Source organism: Labeo rohita, chromosome 24 (assembly GCF_022985175.1).
Source record: "Labeo rohita strain BAU-BD-2019 chromosome 24, IGBB_LRoh.1.0, whole genome shotgun sequence".
NCBI lineage: Eukaryota > Metazoa > Chordata > Actinopteri > Cypriniformes > Cyprinidae > Labeo > Labeo rohita.
This window is the reverse complement of record NC_066892.1, coordinates 10,802,930-10,822,073: the sequence shown is the minus strand read 5'-3', so window position 1 is coordinate 10,822,073 and position 19,144 is coordinate 10,802,930. Positions and strand designations below refer to the sequence as shown.

The following is a 19,144-nucleotide window of genomic DNA, read 5'->3' as shown; positions in this document are numbered from 1 at the left end:
TAGATGAGCTTGTTTCTTCATTTAGCATTATATCACCAATAAATCCTCTGGAGTGAATGAGAGCCAAACAGTCATCACAATAATCCACAAATAATCCATCAATTAACATCTTGTGAAGTTAAAAGCTTTGTTAGAGGCAAATCCATCATTAAGATGTTTTAACTTTAAACCATTGCTTCTGGCCATTGAGTCTGTAATCCATAATAACACTTCCTGTCCATGAAAAAAAAAAAAGAGAAAAAAGAAAACATCCATCTCCTGTCATCCACCGACATATTTGTTTAGAACTGTTTAAGACCGTATCTGTAGATCTACAAACCATGGACCACAAACCAGTCTTAAGTAGCAGGGGTGTATTTGTATCAAAAGCCAAAAATACATTGTATGGGTCAAAATTATTGATTTTTCTTTTATGCCAAAAATCATTAGGATATTAAGTAAAATTTCCTACCATAAATATATCAAAAATTAATTTCTGATTAGTAATATGCATTGCTAAGAACGTAATTTGTACAACTTTAAAGGCAATTTTAAAAGGCGAAGATAGAAGCTTTGTGAGAGACAAATCCATTGTAAAGATGTTTTAACTTTAAACCATTGCTTCTGGCCATTGAGTCTGTAATCCATAATAACACTTCCTGTCCATGAAAAAAAAAAAAGAGAAAAAAGAAAACATCCATCTCCTGTCATCCACCGACATATTTGTTTAGAACTGTTTGAGACCGTATCTGTAGATCTGTGCATATTTCTCTCCTGGTTCACACGAGATGACTTTTTCACTGGAGAACTGTTTGAAAAAAATATTGTTTGAAATTTAAAATGGGTCACCATACTTGACAATACGTTGTCACTTTTCAGCAAGTGATGCAAAACTAAAATACTCTAAATCTGATATCTTACATTGATACTGAGTAGACATTTCTCTCCTGGTTCAGATGAGACAACTTTTCCACTGGAGAAGGCAATATTATGGAAAGAGAGCTGGTTTGAAAACAAAAAACATCTTGATGATGGATTTGTTTATTACAAATAAGCAGCTTTTCACTTCAAAATACGTTAATTGATGGACTGGAGTCGTGCGGATTACTGTGATGCTTTTATCAGATGTTTTGAACTCTCATTCTGACGGCACCCATTCACTGCAAAGGATCCATTGGTGAGCAAACAATGTAATGCTAAAATACTCCAAATCTGAAATCTTACTTTGTTAGTGAGTAGACTGTTGAACAGCCAAATAAAAAGGCATGTTAATGCCTAAAGCATTCTCTGGCAGACTTTTCCTTCCTCTTCCACTGCTTTCACCTGCAGTCTATCTCTGTCTGTTTGTGCTCTGTTGCTATCGTGTGTCTCTGTTCTCTCTTGATGTCCCCACCATTAGTCCACAGCAGCTGACTGCACTTTCTGCTGTCTACAGCACATTCCTCTGTCTCTGTGTGTTTATGTGATCAGAAGTCATCCCAGCATTAATAGTACTATAATAGAGCTTGGATCCACCCAGTTAAGCCCCACTAAAACACAACAAGGCAGTGCAAGTTTACTGACTTAATCTATACAAAATATAACACTAAAAAAAAAATGTGAATATTCATTAAGAAGGCATGGGCATAAATAAGACTGAAAGTCTCCTAACCTAAACTAGCCACAGGGTGGCAGCAGTGACTAATGGAAAGTGCATAGAAGGCAACTTGAGGGTGCAAACAGGTTAACAAATAGAGATTACTTGTAATTTAAAGCTAATTTGTAGGTTGATATTTTATATACACGAATCCATGTTGTATAACACACATACAATTATTTTTTGTAAGTAGTAGATTTAGTAAACAAATCGGTGAATTTAACATTAAAGTCGTTTAGTTTTAAACCTTTGAAGAAAACACTGCCATGTGTCCTTACAGTTTTCTTTCCAAACACTTTAAAGTTATTCAAAAGTAAGCAAATATGTTACACTGATATGTTACATGATCAGCAACGCGTAAATCTTAAGCTAAAAACAGTCCATATGTTCTGACAAGGACGTCTTTTTTTTAGAAACAATTACCTGCGATTTGCAGGCCCCAGGTATTTGTTTGTAAAGCAGCGGAAAATCTCGTTCGACGGCCTCGATCATTACAGCGCATCCCTCCAGTTCTCGCGAGAACTTTCGGTTCATGAGCGCCACTGAGCGCAGTGACGGCAAGCTGGAGTTCGTAAAGCGACGGAGGCAAAACTGTAGTGAAGCGCCTTACGGCTGGGGCAACATCCACATCATCTCTTCCCCCTCTGCATTGTTGCCCCTGCCTTTTTTTTTGCTCTTTTTAATGAGGGGCAGTATAATCTTTCAGGAATATGCTTAGAAGCCGCGTTCCTCTTTCATTTTAAGTGATTATTTGCAGTATTTCCGACCCGGGGGGTTGCATCTCCCGAAAGTAGCGGATTTGTGTCTTTTTCTCTACGTTGAAAAAAATCCTACACAAACACGCCGCGTAAACAAGTTCATAAATGGGTGAGTACAACAGATTTGTGGAAAGTCAGGTTATTTTAAGACTGGTCTTGACCTCAGTGCGCTATTGATGTGTGTCATTAATGAAACTGAAAATCATTGATAATGTTTTTACATCAGGCATCCGTCGCACTCTTATAACTACAATGAGATCTGATGATTTCAAGATGTGGACACGTTTGCATGTTTTTCCTCTTCTCCGCTGCTCGTGAAGAGTTAAAAGCTGAATTTCATTTCCCTCTGAGGTTTCCTGCTCTCCTCCAGCTGTCCGTTATGTTTCTCTTCACAGATGTGGCTTTTGCTACATTGTTTCATAAGGATGTGGAGGAACGCTCTTTTTAATGTGCATGTAATTTCATTATGACCTTACATGCAATGTAAACTTATTGTATTTGTTTGTTTGTTTGGATATAGTTGTAAATACATGTCAATCTAATGTTTCTTTATGATAGATGGATTTGTTGAATCTGTTAAAAAGTGCATTACGGTTTTCAAAACGATCATAAATACAAGTGCACTACAAAAATTAATATGTAGCTCTAATGATGCAAAAATAGCAATATGATTAATCAGTTGATTTTTTTTTTTTTTTTTTTTTTTTTTTTTTTTTTTTTAAATTGTGAATTGAGTATTAACTGTACTCGTCTGGCTGTTAAGTTTAAAATAATGCACATTTTTATTTTTAGATATTTTAGTGAATATAAAGTACACTTTTGTCTAAGGTAAGTGTTAAAATCACTGAAAAATTTCCATCTGTTTTCTAAATGCATGCTCTTGATCTTACTGTGAAAGATTTAACCATGTTTTTTTTATTGACCTGATAATTTGAAATCCAAATAACATACTAACCCTACTTTTTTTTTCTTAAATAATCTGTTTTACTTAGATGTACGTCACGATACGGAAAAAATACGGTTCCGCATTATCAGCAGAAAAGTGTGAATATTGTTGGTCAAACCTTTTTTCTGTCTATTCGGTTCAAAAGTCCACAAATGCTTCTAACGTATGACGTTTAACGTCACATTATGTGCGTCTTTACACAGAGTTAAATTAGTTTGTACATTTGTTTTTTAAACAGACGGCCTCCCTTGACACCCACAAGCTTATCACAGTCAATAACTAGGCAGCTGCATCCAAAGCTGTTTTTAGCATTTCAGACCAAAAAATAGTCGCTGGTGTCGTTTTTGTCGTTGCACTGATGATAAAGAATGCCACACTAGTGAGTCAGAACTGCAGAGTCATTACTGTAATCTCAAACGCTGTGTCATACTAAGCAAACCAGAGCCTGTTATTGACATTGGATTACAACCGTTTATGATTTACATTAAGCAGCTACTTCCAGATGAACAAACCTTGATGAGCTCTTCAAAAGGGGAGCGTCTTTGACAAAACACCAGCGTGAGACGGTCGCACGCGTGCCTCTGATCTTTTGGCAAGATTCATCAAAGCGTTTACATCAACAGACATACGTGTTCAAAATTTAATCAGCACAATACAGGTTTTGAGCACATTTGGTTAGATTCTTTAGTGACTGAAGCCATGCATGTACAAATCCACCAGAGTAATTGTTAGGAAAAGGTTTCTTTGTTTCTGCATAAATATAAACGATAACGGTTATTAATGACCCAGGGCCAGCTGTGTGTACCAACTATTTCAAAACATAAATCAATGACACAAACAGGACTGCAGGAATGATATGATCTAAAATCAATCTGACAAATGATCCATTCTCTGCTCTAAATTAAAAAGCGAGGAAAAATCGTTTCACCGTTGGTGAAAAATGTGCAAACAACTACGTTTTCAGCCGCTAAAGATTGTATTAGTACCTTAAAAGGAAAAAGGAAATTCTCTTCATATTTACTCACTTTCATGTCTTTCCAAACCTGTGAGACTTTCATTCTTCTGTTAAATTATGTGGAATTTTGAGGAAGTTTTTTGTCTATGCAGTGGAAGTCAATGAGGAGCCCATTCAGTTTTATTGTAGAGATTTTTCAAAATCTTTTGTAAGAAGGTCATACAGGTTTGGAACCAGGCTCATTCTGTGTCAACTCAATCAGAGGTCCACGACTCAAATTTTTGATTTTGCTAATATTTTTTCTGAAGAAAGATACACATGTATAGTGATGAAAGCCAAAATATTCAATGTCATGGATGAATATTTATCGAGTAGTCCACTATTTTGTAGAGGGAAGTCAAAATTGCAATTTTTACCTGAGATTGAGTCGAGTTACAAGGGGGTAAAAATGGCTTTTAAAAAGATGGCAGGATCATTATCTTATTTTTACACAGAGATTGGTAGTTCTGTTAGTAAACTCTGTTGACTTTAGCAAGCTTTGTTGCATTATGTGCCAATGGTGACCATTCAAAAATGGGGAAACAGCACTTTTCAATTTCTTCTCCAAAGTTTGCATGTCTATAACTCAAGAAGTGTGCCCTTTTAGATATTGCGTCTTAAGAAACTTTTCTTTTGCCATCTTTATTTTTAATTTGGTTTTAGATTCTAGTTCTTCATAAACCTTTCTTTTGGAATCTTAATTTTCAAGGCCCTACATCATTCAGTCATGAAGATATGGGGATCTCAATGAGGCTGATTGTCTAGATTGTTGATATTAACCATTTTCAGTGGTCGAAAACCAAACGTTTGTGTACAACTGAAATTTTTCAAATTTAAAGAACAATGTCTGAAGAAGAAATAATGTTGACATTAGATCAAAACAGTTTCCCTCTATCAAAACAATACGTTTATCTTTCTTAAGAAAAAAATATTTTGAACTTTAAAATTTGGTTGATTTGACACGGAATGACCCACCAGGGTTCTCAACATAACTTACAGAATACTTTCCAGCTGATGAATACTCAAAACATTGACAGCTAATCAGAATCCATTCTGCTTTTAAAGAGCTTAAGCATTTAAAGAAGCAGATGACTAAACTGCAGTGCATGCATATAATAAACAGAATGTTATTGTGCACTGGTGTGAACACTAATATATGTAGTGTTGCAGTTATCATTCTTGGTGTGAACAAGCCTTTAATGATGAACTATCCCTTTATGCTAATAATATGCACTCCTTAAGGGCAAAGGTTTGCAACATTAATGCGTTAAACGCTTTGCAACATCTTCATTCATATTTTGAATAAGCGACACTCCCATGTATGAAATATTTGTTGGCTTATGTAGTGATTTAATGAGCATTATTAACAGGCCAAGCCTGAAAAGGAATATTTTCCAGACTAGTATACATGACCCAACCGTGATTTAGAGCTCAGCATTGAACGTCCCGACTGACAGCATTCTTAAGGATTTTTGCCTCTTACTTTTAAATTAAACATGCTATCACTAAGTGAATCCATAGTGATCAAGGGCTCCTTGTGAATCCTCATATCGCATGCAAGTTAATGAAGCCCTGGCATCCTCTGTTACTGCTTTCCCCGCAAGCTCAAGCTTTGCTTTTCCTCCCTAGTGATATGGTGAGCGTTGGATTCTGGAAAGTGTTTCACCGACTGTACTCAGGTCTCTTTACTATCATGGCTGCTGTGTCATGCTCATTCATTGCCCTTTGGCAGAGAACAGGGAAGTGGTGAGAGAGACATGTTTTTGTGTATGAGTTCCTATTATATAGTAGAGCATTTATGCATCTACCTCATGTTCCTCCATGACAGTTGCTCTTTTATTAGTAGTGGGAACAGTTAGGGGAACCATTTGTAGTTGTATTTACCAAGCTGTGGATGATGAGTTTGGAAGATCTGTGCATTTTTGTTTTTGGTTATTAAATATTTTGGCTAATTTGATTATTCTTTCAGCCACCAAAAAGTACTTTCTGCTCCATTTAACACATCTTGTCATGATTTTCCCTGAATGCAGTACTGATATGTCTTCTGGGAATCCCTATGTCGGATAATAGTATTCATAGATCTTGATAAAATATTCCAGAAGAGAGCTATTTTGGATGGAATAACTGTAATAATTTTTTTGTGCATAGTACTGTAGGGAAATGCACAATATGCAATAATGAAAACCATATGGATTTGCATCAGAAGGAAAAATAGTAAAGTTTTTTGTAAAAACAGAAGAGTTATGTGTTTTGGAGCCTGAGTAATTGTTGATTTCTTAAGTCTGCATTCGATTGCTCCATTCAAGAGTTAAAGTTGGTCACTTAATGCAATAATAGAGAAGTTCCACCACAGCTAGTTTGTGAGTTTTGTACGATATTGTGCAATAGCTTCAAATTTGTTCATCACATACAGTCGAAAACATCTGCTGAAAGAGCTTTTGCAGATCAGTAATTTAAGTTTTGTCACATTTCGTTTTTTAAGTTTTAAGCTTTGATGAAACTGAGAAATCGGAGTTCTGCAGTTTGTTCTCACATATCCGCAGTAGGACATACAAACAACCGAGTGCTTTGTACACACAAGTACCTTCATGATTTATTAACATGTCTGGCTTTGGAGCAGTAACTTTAAGAGAGAGTTAAGAAAGCTTTAAGGAAGTAGTTAGACTTTGTGCTCAGGAGCACAAGAGTGTCTGTCCTATATGCTACATCATTTAATGGCATGTTAACTGCGTGTTTTATGCTTCTGGGAAAAGTGTGTCATTTTCTTGCACCAATCGTTTGTTAGTTTCTCTGAATTTCTGCACTTGACCCATGTCTAACCCACATAATCAGTGGCTTGGCTGACACAATTCGGGAAGCCGGGACACATGGCGAGCCACATGCGGTCATGCATTTAAAAGGATCTTCCCCTTTTCTTTTACAAAGGTCCTGTAAAATTTGTGGTTTGCTCGGCAGAAACTAGGGTTGTAGCGGTATACTGGTATCACTGTATATAATATTAAAATTGCTGATTATGTTAAGAGGAATGTTTGCTTATTTACAATGGAGATGGGATATAACAGAGAATATCACTTGCACTTACATTTCTTTTACCTCTTGATTTCAAACCAAAGTCTCAACTTGCGGCCCACACACACACAAATGCAGAAGTGAATTTGATGCAAGGTAAAACTTTAGATATCCCAAATGCATTTTAAACGCTGCTTTTAGTCTATGCTGTTTTCAGCTGATGCATTAATAAAGCTTCTCTAAACATATTTGTAGCACCCCTTCTATTCAATAATCACCATAAGCTTATATTAATGTACCATATGAGAGGATTCCCTGTAAAGTTTAAAGCATTAGTGTTTTTTTTTCCCCCCACTGAGAGATTTTTTTTCCTTAAAAGGATGGTTCACCCAAAAATGAAAATTCTGTCATTAATTACTCACTCTAATGTCGTTCCAAACCTGTAAGACCTACATTCATCTTTGGAACCAAAATGAAGATATTTTTGATGAAATCTGAGAGCTTTCCGACCCTGCATAGACAGCAACGCAACTGACACGATCAAGGTCCAGAGAGGTGGTAAGGACATCATTAAAATGTGGTCTATTTTGTAAGTTTGTAAGAACACAAAAATAACGGTTTTATTTAACTATTTTTTCTCTTCATTGTCAGACTTCGACAATGAAGTCTATTTTAATACAACATTACTGTCTTTCTGGGCCAGGAACGTGGTGGTAGTTTTGCCGTCTATGCAGGTTCAGAAAGCTCTTGGATTTCATCAAAAATATCTTAATTTGTGTTCCAAGGAAAACATCTTAAAAAAATCTACATCATAACATGAGTTCTGACCTTTGTCACAAAAGACCTTTTCATTGCCTTTTCCCTATCACAATTTAGAAATCATAAGAAATTATATATCAGTTCTCTCAAATCTCAAAATTCATCCTTTAAAAGGCATTTTAAAATCAGACATTGCATTACCATGGAAAATGTACATGAAAATCATATGAATATGAATTATAAAAATTTAAGTCTGGATTGCATTTTTATGTCTGTGTTCAAAAATGGGAGTGACTGTTAAAGGGTTAAGTCCATGTACACATGTACATTAAATATTATGAGTAAACTGCAAAAAATGCTTTACTCACTTAGATTTTGTCTTGTTTCCAGACAAAATATTTAAAAATTCTTAAATCAAGAAGGATTTTCTAGACAAGTAAAAATTATTGTCTTGTTTTCAGAAAAAACTAATTAAAATTAAGTGAGTTTTTGCTTGAACATGCAAACTAAGCTGCCACCGGAGTAAGCAAAATAATCTTGTTTTCTGTTTAAAATAAGATAATTTTGCTTATACCACTGGCAGACTATTTAGCTTGTTCTAAGCAAAAACTCAATAATTTTGACTTGTTTCTTCTGAAAACAAGACAATAATTTTTACTAATTTTTGGATATTTTGGTTGGAAACAAGACAAAAAATCTAAGTAAGAAAAGCATTTTTGCACTGTAAAAAATATCAAATGACATTGTGTGATAACATATACTGTGAAACTCTTAAATCATGATATTTGATTTGTGACAGTTATGCTTTTTTGGCAATATAAATCCATTAGAAGAACCATTAAAGGGGTCATTGGATGCTAAGTTCACGTTTACATGTTGTTTGAACATTAATGTGTGTTGGCAGTGTATGTACAAATCTACCCTATAATGATAAAAATCCATACAGTGGTTTTTAATTAATTTGTAAAAATAATATCCCCTTTTTCAAATCGAGCCATTCTCAGATGCCTGTCGGTGTGGCATCACACAGACAGAGGCCGCTCCCACGATAGTTGATTGACATGAGCGTCTTACCTCAGATCAGTTGTAACAGTCCAGCCTCCATGTTTTGATGCAGGGATGTAAGTTAGACAAGAATTGAGCAATTGAGGTGTTGTGTTGCTGGATGTAATAATGAACGTAGTGGTCGTCATTCACTCCTGACATCTGAGCTGCTGAAGATGCAGTAGATTACGTTTGTTTGTGAAGGGAATGCGCCTCCCGATCTACGTATATCCATCTATGTTCGCGCAAATTATTTTATGATACAGCTTCACTTTCAGCAGAAGAGAGTATAAGGGTTTTTTATGAATCTTTGCGATCGACTTTCCTAATAATGTACTAGTTAGCAAGTTTAGTTGTTAAACGCGGCTAAAGTAAACAGGCTCGTCTCTCCACAGAGAGAAGAGAGGGGCGGGGTGAGCAGAGCTCGTTTGCATTTAAAGCAGCCTCGACCAGAATGAGATGATTTTTGCAGAGCTGATTTTGGCAAGGTAAAAAGGGTGTTGTTTCACACAACCATTGAGAATTTTTAACCAAAGTATATTATAGACTTTTCATTAAGACCCTAAAGAATCATATCAACTTGTGGAAAATGGGCATCCGATGACCCCTTTAAGAATATTGCTATGATTTTTTTTGTTTGTTTATTTAATCAGTTCAGATTCTTGAAGATTGTCATAAAGTGTTGGGGGTAACGCATTACAAGTAACACGAGTTATGTAACAAGATTACTTTTTTAAAGTAACTAGTAAAGTAATGCATTACTTTTTAATTTACAAGAAAATATCAGTTACTTTTTCAACTAATGCCAGTTATTTTGTTTTCCCAGTTATTGACTGGCAAGTCTCCTGCCCCCATGTTGAGAGAAATCGGGAGTAAGTGCAGTAGTGCTCTGTAAACAAGTTACTGTAGCTCTAGACTAAATGTAAACATGCATTTACTCATCTCACTCACAAAAAATAAAAATAAAAATCAGATTCACGTATTCCACAAAATGAATATGATGCAAACCTGCTATAATTAAATATGTTAAGTAACACAAATCCTTTATATTTAATCCTATTTTATTAACCAATGTTTTTGCTGCTGATCTTCGATGATTTAATTCAACCATACTAAGCAAAAATTACTTAAGGCACGTTAACATTTGTGGTTCTTTTTTTAATCTCTAAAGATCGTTGAACTTTATTCTCCTGTGTTCCTCTGTACAGATGTGAAATTACTTTTCTTTCAGCCTGAGGCTTATTAATTTCACTTTTTGGTATGCTAAAAATAGAACTTTTTATATTAAAAACAAAAAAGCAAGCCCTGCCCAGATTTAAAAAGTAACGTAATGCATTACTTTCCAATAAAAAAAAAAAGTAACTAAGTAACATAATTAGTTACTTTTAGGGAGTAATGCAGTATTTCCCAACACTGGTCATAAGCTTAATTTCCCTGTCTTAAATCTTAATAAAATAGACTATTTAAGAGAAATATATTTTTTTTTGATCACCACGTTTCAGTACCATATCAGTGATAAGATGGTATTGGAGATTTTTTCATTTATCAGTACATAATTTATCACCAAAATTTAATCTTGCAAAATAATCTATAATGTTCTATTGAGTTTTAAGGTTTTATTTGCAATTTGCTTAGACAAATAACGTAGAATTTGCATTCGGCACATGGGTTCCGTGACGATGTTGACAAACGACTCTAATAGTGATGCCTCTGGCCAGGTGTGGTTGAAAGTCAACAACACCCAACTCGCCCACATAGCATCAGCTGATTACTGTATACTCCTCTCAGTGTTACTTCCTATGTTGCTCTGACGACAGATCTAACTTAAACTCAAATGGAAGGAGGGTAATGTGTCTTCTAACCAGACCACAGCCTAGCGTAGTTAGTGAAATGGGTCAAGACTACGCCTGCGATCACAGCACCGCTCTAAATGTAGTATGCTTGTGTTGGAATCTGCTATATTTCGGAGTGCTTGTTTATGCCTGGGCCTTTTTGCAACGGTTTTATGCAGTTATATTCAGCTTACAGTTCATTCAGTCAAGATTCTGAGGTGTGTAATAGGTCAGGATGGCATGAAATGGCTTGGCTGTGAAGGATATCAGCTGTGCTCGTTTCTTTGACTCATCTTGGAGTCATTCTAAGCCGTTCACACCTAATGCTCATCCAGTCGGAGCTCTTTGCTGTATAAAAATACTTTCGCCAGTGTAATTAATTTAATTCGTGCCCGTTCCATTTAATGCAATCTAATACCGCAAATTTGATTAACCTTCAGGGAGATTTCTGAGTCAGTATGCGAGAATGACCAATTAAAATCAGCTGTAAGTCACAAGCACCCTGTAGATGAGAACAATGAGGGATTTTAGTTCAGCTCAATCACATCATTAGCCAAAACGGTTGTTCGTACAACGCTGGAACATTATTGATCTCATTCCCGAATCAATGGAACCTTGCAATGTCTTAACTTCTGCAGTGGATTATGGGTATAAGGCTTATATGATGGGGTAATGGATCAAGCCCACATAAATTTAGTTAGTATATTAAAAATCGAGTATGTTGATGTTTAATGCATGAGCTTAGAGAGTTATGCTGCCGTGAAAGCGCATCACATGGTTTCACTGAGGTCCTCTAAAGCAGACAAACACTTGACTCACATCAGTGCAAATCAGCTGAGTCCAGACACACAGGCTAAAGGAGCTGTTTAAGAAGAGGAGTATTTATAGCTGCTCAGGGAGATGACCAGCACGCAGTGACGCGGGTTAAAACAATACCTCTAATCTTTAATGCGCACACGTGGTGCTTAGGTCATTTTGAACATGAAATGAGGAATCACATGACATTAGCTTTACGTGGTTGACCCGTTAAACACACGTAGTCCTTATTTAACTCAAATGTTGTTGTTGTAGTAGTCACTATAGTTTTGTAAAATTTGGAAAAAATATGAGTGGTGTTTGCTTTGCATACACTGCAATGCTTTCAACTATTTGGCCTTTTGAATGAATTTTCTTGCATATTTTACCTTTATGGGGACTTTTTTGATTAATATTTTATTTTAATTAAATGTATGAGTGCTGTCAATAATTAATCGCATTCAAAAAAGTTTTTTTTTTTTACATAATATATGTGTGTGTACTGTGTATATTTATTATGTATATATAAATATACAAACATGCATGTATATATTTAAGGAAAAAATGTTATGTTTATATATTGCAAATATTTATATATAATATAAATTATATGAATAAATATATACATTGAAATATTTTAAAAATATACATTGTATGTGTGTGTATATATATATATATATATAATAAATACACACAGTCTACACACACTACACACATTATGTAAACAAAAAACTTATTTTGGATCCAAGTAATTGACTAATTTTTATATAAATAAAGTTTGTATTAATTTTCTATATACACAAATAATAGTTATATATAATATATTATATTTTTAAATAATAGGTATTTTATTTAAATAATATTCAATTACTTTAATTCATTGCACCAATAACACAGATTGTAACATAAATTATCAGAAAATCGACAGAATATATTTTGTCTTACAGATCAAATGATAAAAAATAGATAAAACTAAAGTAACAAAAATCAGAGGAACTCTGTTTTTTTAATATAGTGATGTTTCCTTTTTTATTTTTAAAAATACTTTCATATTCCTTTTAAAAAGAAAATATATATATACATACATAAGATTTTTAATGTTTTTTAAAAAAATTATCTTCTGCTCACCAAGCCTGCATTTATTTAATCCAAATATTGATCCAACTTATTATGAAACATTATTACTATTTAAAATAACTGCTTTTTTTAAAAATATATTGTAAAATGTATTTTATTCCTGTGATCAAAGCTAAATTTTCAGCATCATTACTGTAGTTGTCAGTGTCACATGATCCTTCAGAACTCATCCTAATATGCAGATTTGCTGTTCAAGAAACATTTTTTTTATTATTATTAATATTTAAAACAGTTGAGTACATTTTTTTCAGGATTTTTTTTTTATAGATACAAAGATAAGCATTTATCTAAAAAAATAATAAAGCCTTTGTAACATTATACACTATACCATTCACAAGCGTTTACTCAGAAATTGTACAAATTAATGCTTTTATGTACCAAGGATGCTTTAAATTGATCAAAAGTGATGATAAAGACATTCAGAATGTTACAAATGATTTCTGTTTCAGATAAATGCTGTTCTTCTGAACTTTCTATTCATCAAAGAAACCTGAAAAAATTCTACTCAGCTGTTTTCAAAATAATAATAATAAAAATGTTTTTGAGCAGCAAATCAGAACAATACAATGATTTCTGAAGGATCATGTGACTGGAGTAATGATGCTAAAAATTCACTATTTAAATCACAGGAATGAGTTACTTTTTAAAATATATTCAAATAGAAAACAGTTATTTTAAATAGTAAAAATATTTTACTGTTTTTGCTATATTTTGGACCAAATAAATGCAGGTTTAGTGAGCAGAAGAGACTTCTTTTAAAAAAACATGAAAAATCTTAATATGTTAGTAATATATATATTAATATATAAAATTTTAAATATTTTGTTATCCTTGATGTCAAATAGTTTAATATAATCTGGAGTGCACATAAGTGGTGTGCATAAAAAATGTGCCGTGTAAATAAGTTCATACCGCTCATTTGCGTACCGACGTGGTTGCATATAGTTGCTGGCAACCTGCCAAAATAAAAGCTTGCTTATTTAAAGTTTAAAAATGATGAAAATTCATATATTAAAAAGTAAATATAAGCATTTTATTTTTAAGTTTACTATAAAATAACTGTATTTTTATTTAATACTCCTTTTTTATTTTTTTGTAATAGTTATATTTAATGGGTCATCAAATTTCCAGGTGCTGTTATGAAAACCAAGCTGAAAAACATATGTGCACCCCTGATTAAAATCAATTAATTAATACAAATTCATTCTGAGTAATTATTTTCATAACATATTTCCTCTTACAGATCAAATTAAATCAGCAAAAAGCAGCTTCCATATTTTAAATCTCTTACTCCGGATATCTTAATATCAGTATCAGATGTATGGGTAATGTGATCCAGACTAATACTGTTCCAGTCTGTCTTGTGACCAATATAAAAAAAAAAAAAGGAGAAAGGAAAGAATCAACAGGAAACAGCTTTGTTATTTTATGTTTTTGTCTGTTTTTGTTGTGTGTGAATGTGTTTGTGCGGGTCAGCTGAAGAAAGGTCGTGCTGAAAAGTCAGACAGAGGCTGACATTTGCGGGTGTGGCGGAGATTCAAGACAAACTCAAGTCCTCATGCGGGGGTGTAAGTGTGGGGGTGAGAGGCCTTTTTGGAAGATGTTTCACCATAAACATGGCAGCTGTGCTTTATGTCACAGCTTTGTTTCTAATCCAAACCTCAAACAGCTGGAAGACGACGAAGAGATAGAGAGCGAGAAAGAAGATACTGGTCAAAAGAAAGACACAGATGGTCCAACTTGATGGTCAAGAATGTGTAGTTGTGATTTAGGTCATGTTATGATCTGATGTATAGGATCTATGCTCGCAAAATCATCAATCGTATTGGCTGTTAACCAATACTCTCCCTGTATTGTCAATTCCTATTTATTTTATGTGTTTGAACAATTAAAATTGTATGCTTTTCCCAAAAAAGCAATCGAGAGAGAAGTCTGCAGAGAGTCTGTCTGGGCCTGATCAGCCATTAGAGATGATAAATCTCCATATAACAATACAGACTGTATCGTTTCTGTATTTATACGTGTGTGGGTTTGTGCCTGTAGGTTTTTTATATCTGTGCAAACGCGTAGGCGTGTTCCACCAGATGTTTGGAAGTATTCGTTACCTTTGTGTTTGTTATGGCTGCGGGCTGACTGATTTCTATTATACGACCTCATGCTTTCCTCCCTGCACAGCTCAGCAGTTTCCAGAATATTCTGCAGGGTCATATGAGAGATCATATAGACAATGCATTAATGCATTCTTCAGTATCTAATGGTAGGCTATCAATACCCTTGTGCATGGAGTGATAGTCCGGGTGAGTTGGTATCCGATACGAAACCTGTAGTCAGAGCTGCCATGTAGATGAAACATTGTATAGAAGTCAAAGGATGTTTGTGTTGTGTGTTTGTGTCTGCAGTTTGCATTGCATTGGCGTGGGTGTGATCTCATCTTGTGTGGCATGGCTTGATGACTCATAAACGGATCATTGTGATGTTCTCCATCTCTCACCCCCATTCTCATGGTATCCCCTCCTCACCGTCATGACCTCATGCAAACGCACAATGCGATTTAAATCCAAAGCTGAGAGGATGACATTCTCATCTTGCATTTTTCCAACAAAAATAGCACCTGTGTAGTTCACTCGAGTTCAAAAACCTTCTTTTTAATATTATAAGCTGTAAAGTCGAAATATCTTGTCGCTTTAATTTCTCGATTCCTTGTTTTGGTGCTTTCGCTCCTGCCTTAATCACACCTAGAGTAATCCTCCTATCTGCAGCAAAAACATGCCTGCTTATGCTCCAGGGGCCTATTAGCTCTTATCCCTGTGGAAGGACTCATATCTTTCTCTTGCTATCGCAGTAAATGTTTTGTTGCTGTAAATATTTAATTATGCGATAAAAGAAGTTATGATGTTGTCGGAGCACACATGATAAAGTAGTTTCTGTGGTAAGCATCACTATTTTTATTGTTCAGTTAGGGATTTGCATAAACCTTAAGGGTGCAATTTGTAATTTCTACACCATAGTGGCGACAAGTGAAATTGCAGTAAAAATAAATCATATGATTTTTCTCCATCAGGACAATAAAACGTGTGAAAAACTCTGATAGACTTGTATTAAAGGAAAGTCCCAAGCCATATTTGGAGACCAGAATATCATAGAGATTTGGCAATGGGCTTTTTTGACTTGAAACATTTAGCAACCACCCAGAATGCTGTAGAAACCACACAGAACATCCTAGAATCACTTAAAAACACCATAGAAACCATCCAGAATACTCTAGAATCAAATTGTAACACCTATGAACCATCTAGAACACTTTAAAGTCACCTAGCAACGCCCACTGAATCAACTCAGAACACATAAATGCAGAAAACCTTCCAAACACCTTAGTATCCACATAGCAATGCCTTGACAACCACCTAGAACGCCATACAATCACCTTGCAATGCCTTAGAAACAAACCAGAATACATTAGAATCATCTAGAAACATCTTATAAACAACCCAGAACAACTAACAGCATTGTAACACAGTAAAATACTCCAAACTACATTGTACTATGTCCTAGAATCACCTAGCAACACCCTAGAAACCAACCAGAACAGCCCAGAATCACATAGCAACACAATAGAAACCATGCAGAATACTTTAGAATGACCAACCAACCAACCGAGAACTCTTGAAACCCTGGCAACCACCCATAACACCCTAGAATTATCTAACCATGTCCTAGAATCACCTAGCAACACTTTAGAAACCAGCCAGAACACATAGGAATCAAATAGCAACACCCTAGAAACAAACCAGAACAGAGAATCACATAGCAAAATAATAGAAACCATGCAGAATACTTTAGAATGACCAAACAACAAACCAAGACCTCTTGAAACCCTGGCAACCACCCAATAACACCCTAGAATTATCTAGCCATGTCCTAAAATCACCTAGCAACACCTTAGAAACCAACCAGAACAGAAAATCACAAAGAAACACAGTAGAAACCATCCAGAATACTTTAGAATGACTAACCAACCAAAACCCTTAAAACCCTGGCAACCCCCATAACAATCTAGAAGTATCTAACCATGTCTTAGAATCCCCTAGCAACACCCTAGAAACCAACCAGAACAGAGAATCACATAGCAAAACAATAGAAACCATGCAGAATACTTTAGAATGGCCGACCAACCGAGAACTCTTGAAACCCTGGCAACCACTCATAACACCCAAGAATCATCTTACCATGTCGTAGAATCACCTAGCAACACCCTATAAACCAACAAGAACAGCTTAGAATCACAAAGGAACACAACAGAAACCATCCAGAATACTTTTGAATGACCGACCAGCCAAGATTTCTTGAAACCCTGACAACCACCCATAATACCCTAGAATGATCTAATCATATCCTAGAATCCCCTAGCAACACCCTAGAAACCAACAAGAACTCCCTAGAATCAACTAGCAACACACTAAAATATTCCAAACACCCTGGCAACCACCCATAACATCCTAGAATTATCTAGCCATGTCCTAGAATCACCTAGCAACACCCAAGAAACCAACCAGAACACACAGGAATTGCATAGCAACACCCTAGAAACCAACCAGAACACCCAGGAATCACACTGCAACACTATATAAACCATCCAGAATACTTTAGAATGACCAACCAACCAAGAAATCTTGAAACCCTGGCAACCACCCATAACACTCTAGAATTATCTAACCATGTCCTAGGATCACCTACCAACACCCTAGAAACCAACCAGAACACCCAATCACAAAGCAACACATTAGAAATCATCCGGAATACTTTTCCCGTAGTAACAACTTAGAAACACCTAGCAACACATTAAAATATTCCACACATAAAAACACCCTGGTAACACCCTAAAATTATCTAGCCATGTCCTAACACCCTAGAAACCAACCAGAACACCCAGGAATCACATTGCAACACAATAGAAACAATCCAGAATACTTTAGAATGACCAACCAATCAAGAACTCTTGAAACCCTGCAACCACCCATAACACCCTAGAGTTATCTAACCATGTCATAGAACCACCTAGCAACACCCTAGAAACCAACCAAAACACCCTAGAATCACCTAGCAACACACTAAAAAAATTCCAAACATAAAAACACCCTTGCAGTCACCCATAACATCTTAGAGTTTTCTAACCATGTCTTAGAATCCCCTAGCAACACCCTAGAAACCAACAAGAACAACCTAGAATCACATAGCAACACGATAGGAACCATCCGGAATTCTTTAGAATGACCATCCAACCGTAAACACATACAGTAGTGGCATGAAAACACAAACAAAAACATTTAAAACATCTTCATACCAACATAGCAACACCCTGGCAACCAGCCTACAGCCTAGTGTTGTTACCAAAAACAGGATCTCTATGGGTATGTTGAATCACATTTTCTGTCAGGTCAGATGTAATAGATCTAATGACGGAGCTGTTGTTTTCATTCAGTGGTGAAAGTTATGTGGCTGTGTGAGTCTGGTACAGTAATACTGTATATCCTGCTTCCTGCATATAACCATGACCTCTAAATCTCTGTTTGTTTTCCTCTCTCTCAGTGGAAGCCATTGTGGAGTTTGATTACCAGTCCCAGCACGATGACGAGTTGACCATCGCTGTCGGTGACATCATCAGTAACATCAGGAAGGATGAAGGCGGCTGGTGGGAGGGAGAGCTGGACGGCCGGAGGGGGCTATTCCCCGACAACTTTGTCAGGGTAAGTGCTGAACTCAGCATCCACGCTTTTGACCTTCCCTTGCAGGAGGTAGAGGAGGGATTCACAGCCTAGTCTCACCACAGGATGTTGGTTCTTTGCCTTAATTTAGCCTGACCAAGCTATCAACACTTTTTTTTCAGTGTGAGTGTTAGTGTTGAGTGAAATAGCAACAACAGTTCTGTCTTGAAGTTTCACACTTTTGACAATATCCAAAGTATATCTCATGTATGGTATTTGGTGTCTTTTTGTGTGTCTTTTTTGGTTTACTCACACCCGATTAACATCGGCTCTGCTTATTAGCGACCCTACGCTAACTTTCGCTTCTCTTGGTAGATTGCATTAGTCATTAATGGAAATGAGCCGCCTGCATCTGTTCTTTAATTTGTGCTTTTTCGAAGCACTTTTTATTTGAAGATACAGCGCCAAATTTACTAAACAGGGCAAGTTTGCATGAGAACACAAACTTATAAAAGCAAAACGGGTGTGGAAAGTTTTGCGGTTGATCTACTGA

At 35.6% G+C, this 19,144-nt stretch overlaps 1 protein-coding gene across 3 annotated transcripts in view; it reads left to right on the top strand.

Annotated features, from left to right (window-relative positions):
- Positions 1 to 2,174: 2,174 nt before the first annotated feature.
- sh3kbp1 (SH3-domain kinase binding protein 1) overlaps positions 2,175 to 19,144 on the top strand; it is a 62,678-nt gene continuing 45,708 nt past the window's right edge. For all 3 annotated transcript variants that reach the window (XM_051098033.1, XM_051098032.1, XM_051098031.1), the window contains exons 1-2: positions 2,175 to 2,482; positions 18,476 to 18,633. In XM_051098033.1, coding sequence (XP_050953990.1) covers positions 2,479 to 2,482; positions 18,476 to 18,633 — 162 coding nt within the window. In that variant the 5' untranslated portion in view covers positions 2,175 to 2,478. The remainder of the gene's footprint in view (positions 2,483 to 18,475; positions 18,634 to 19,144) is intronic.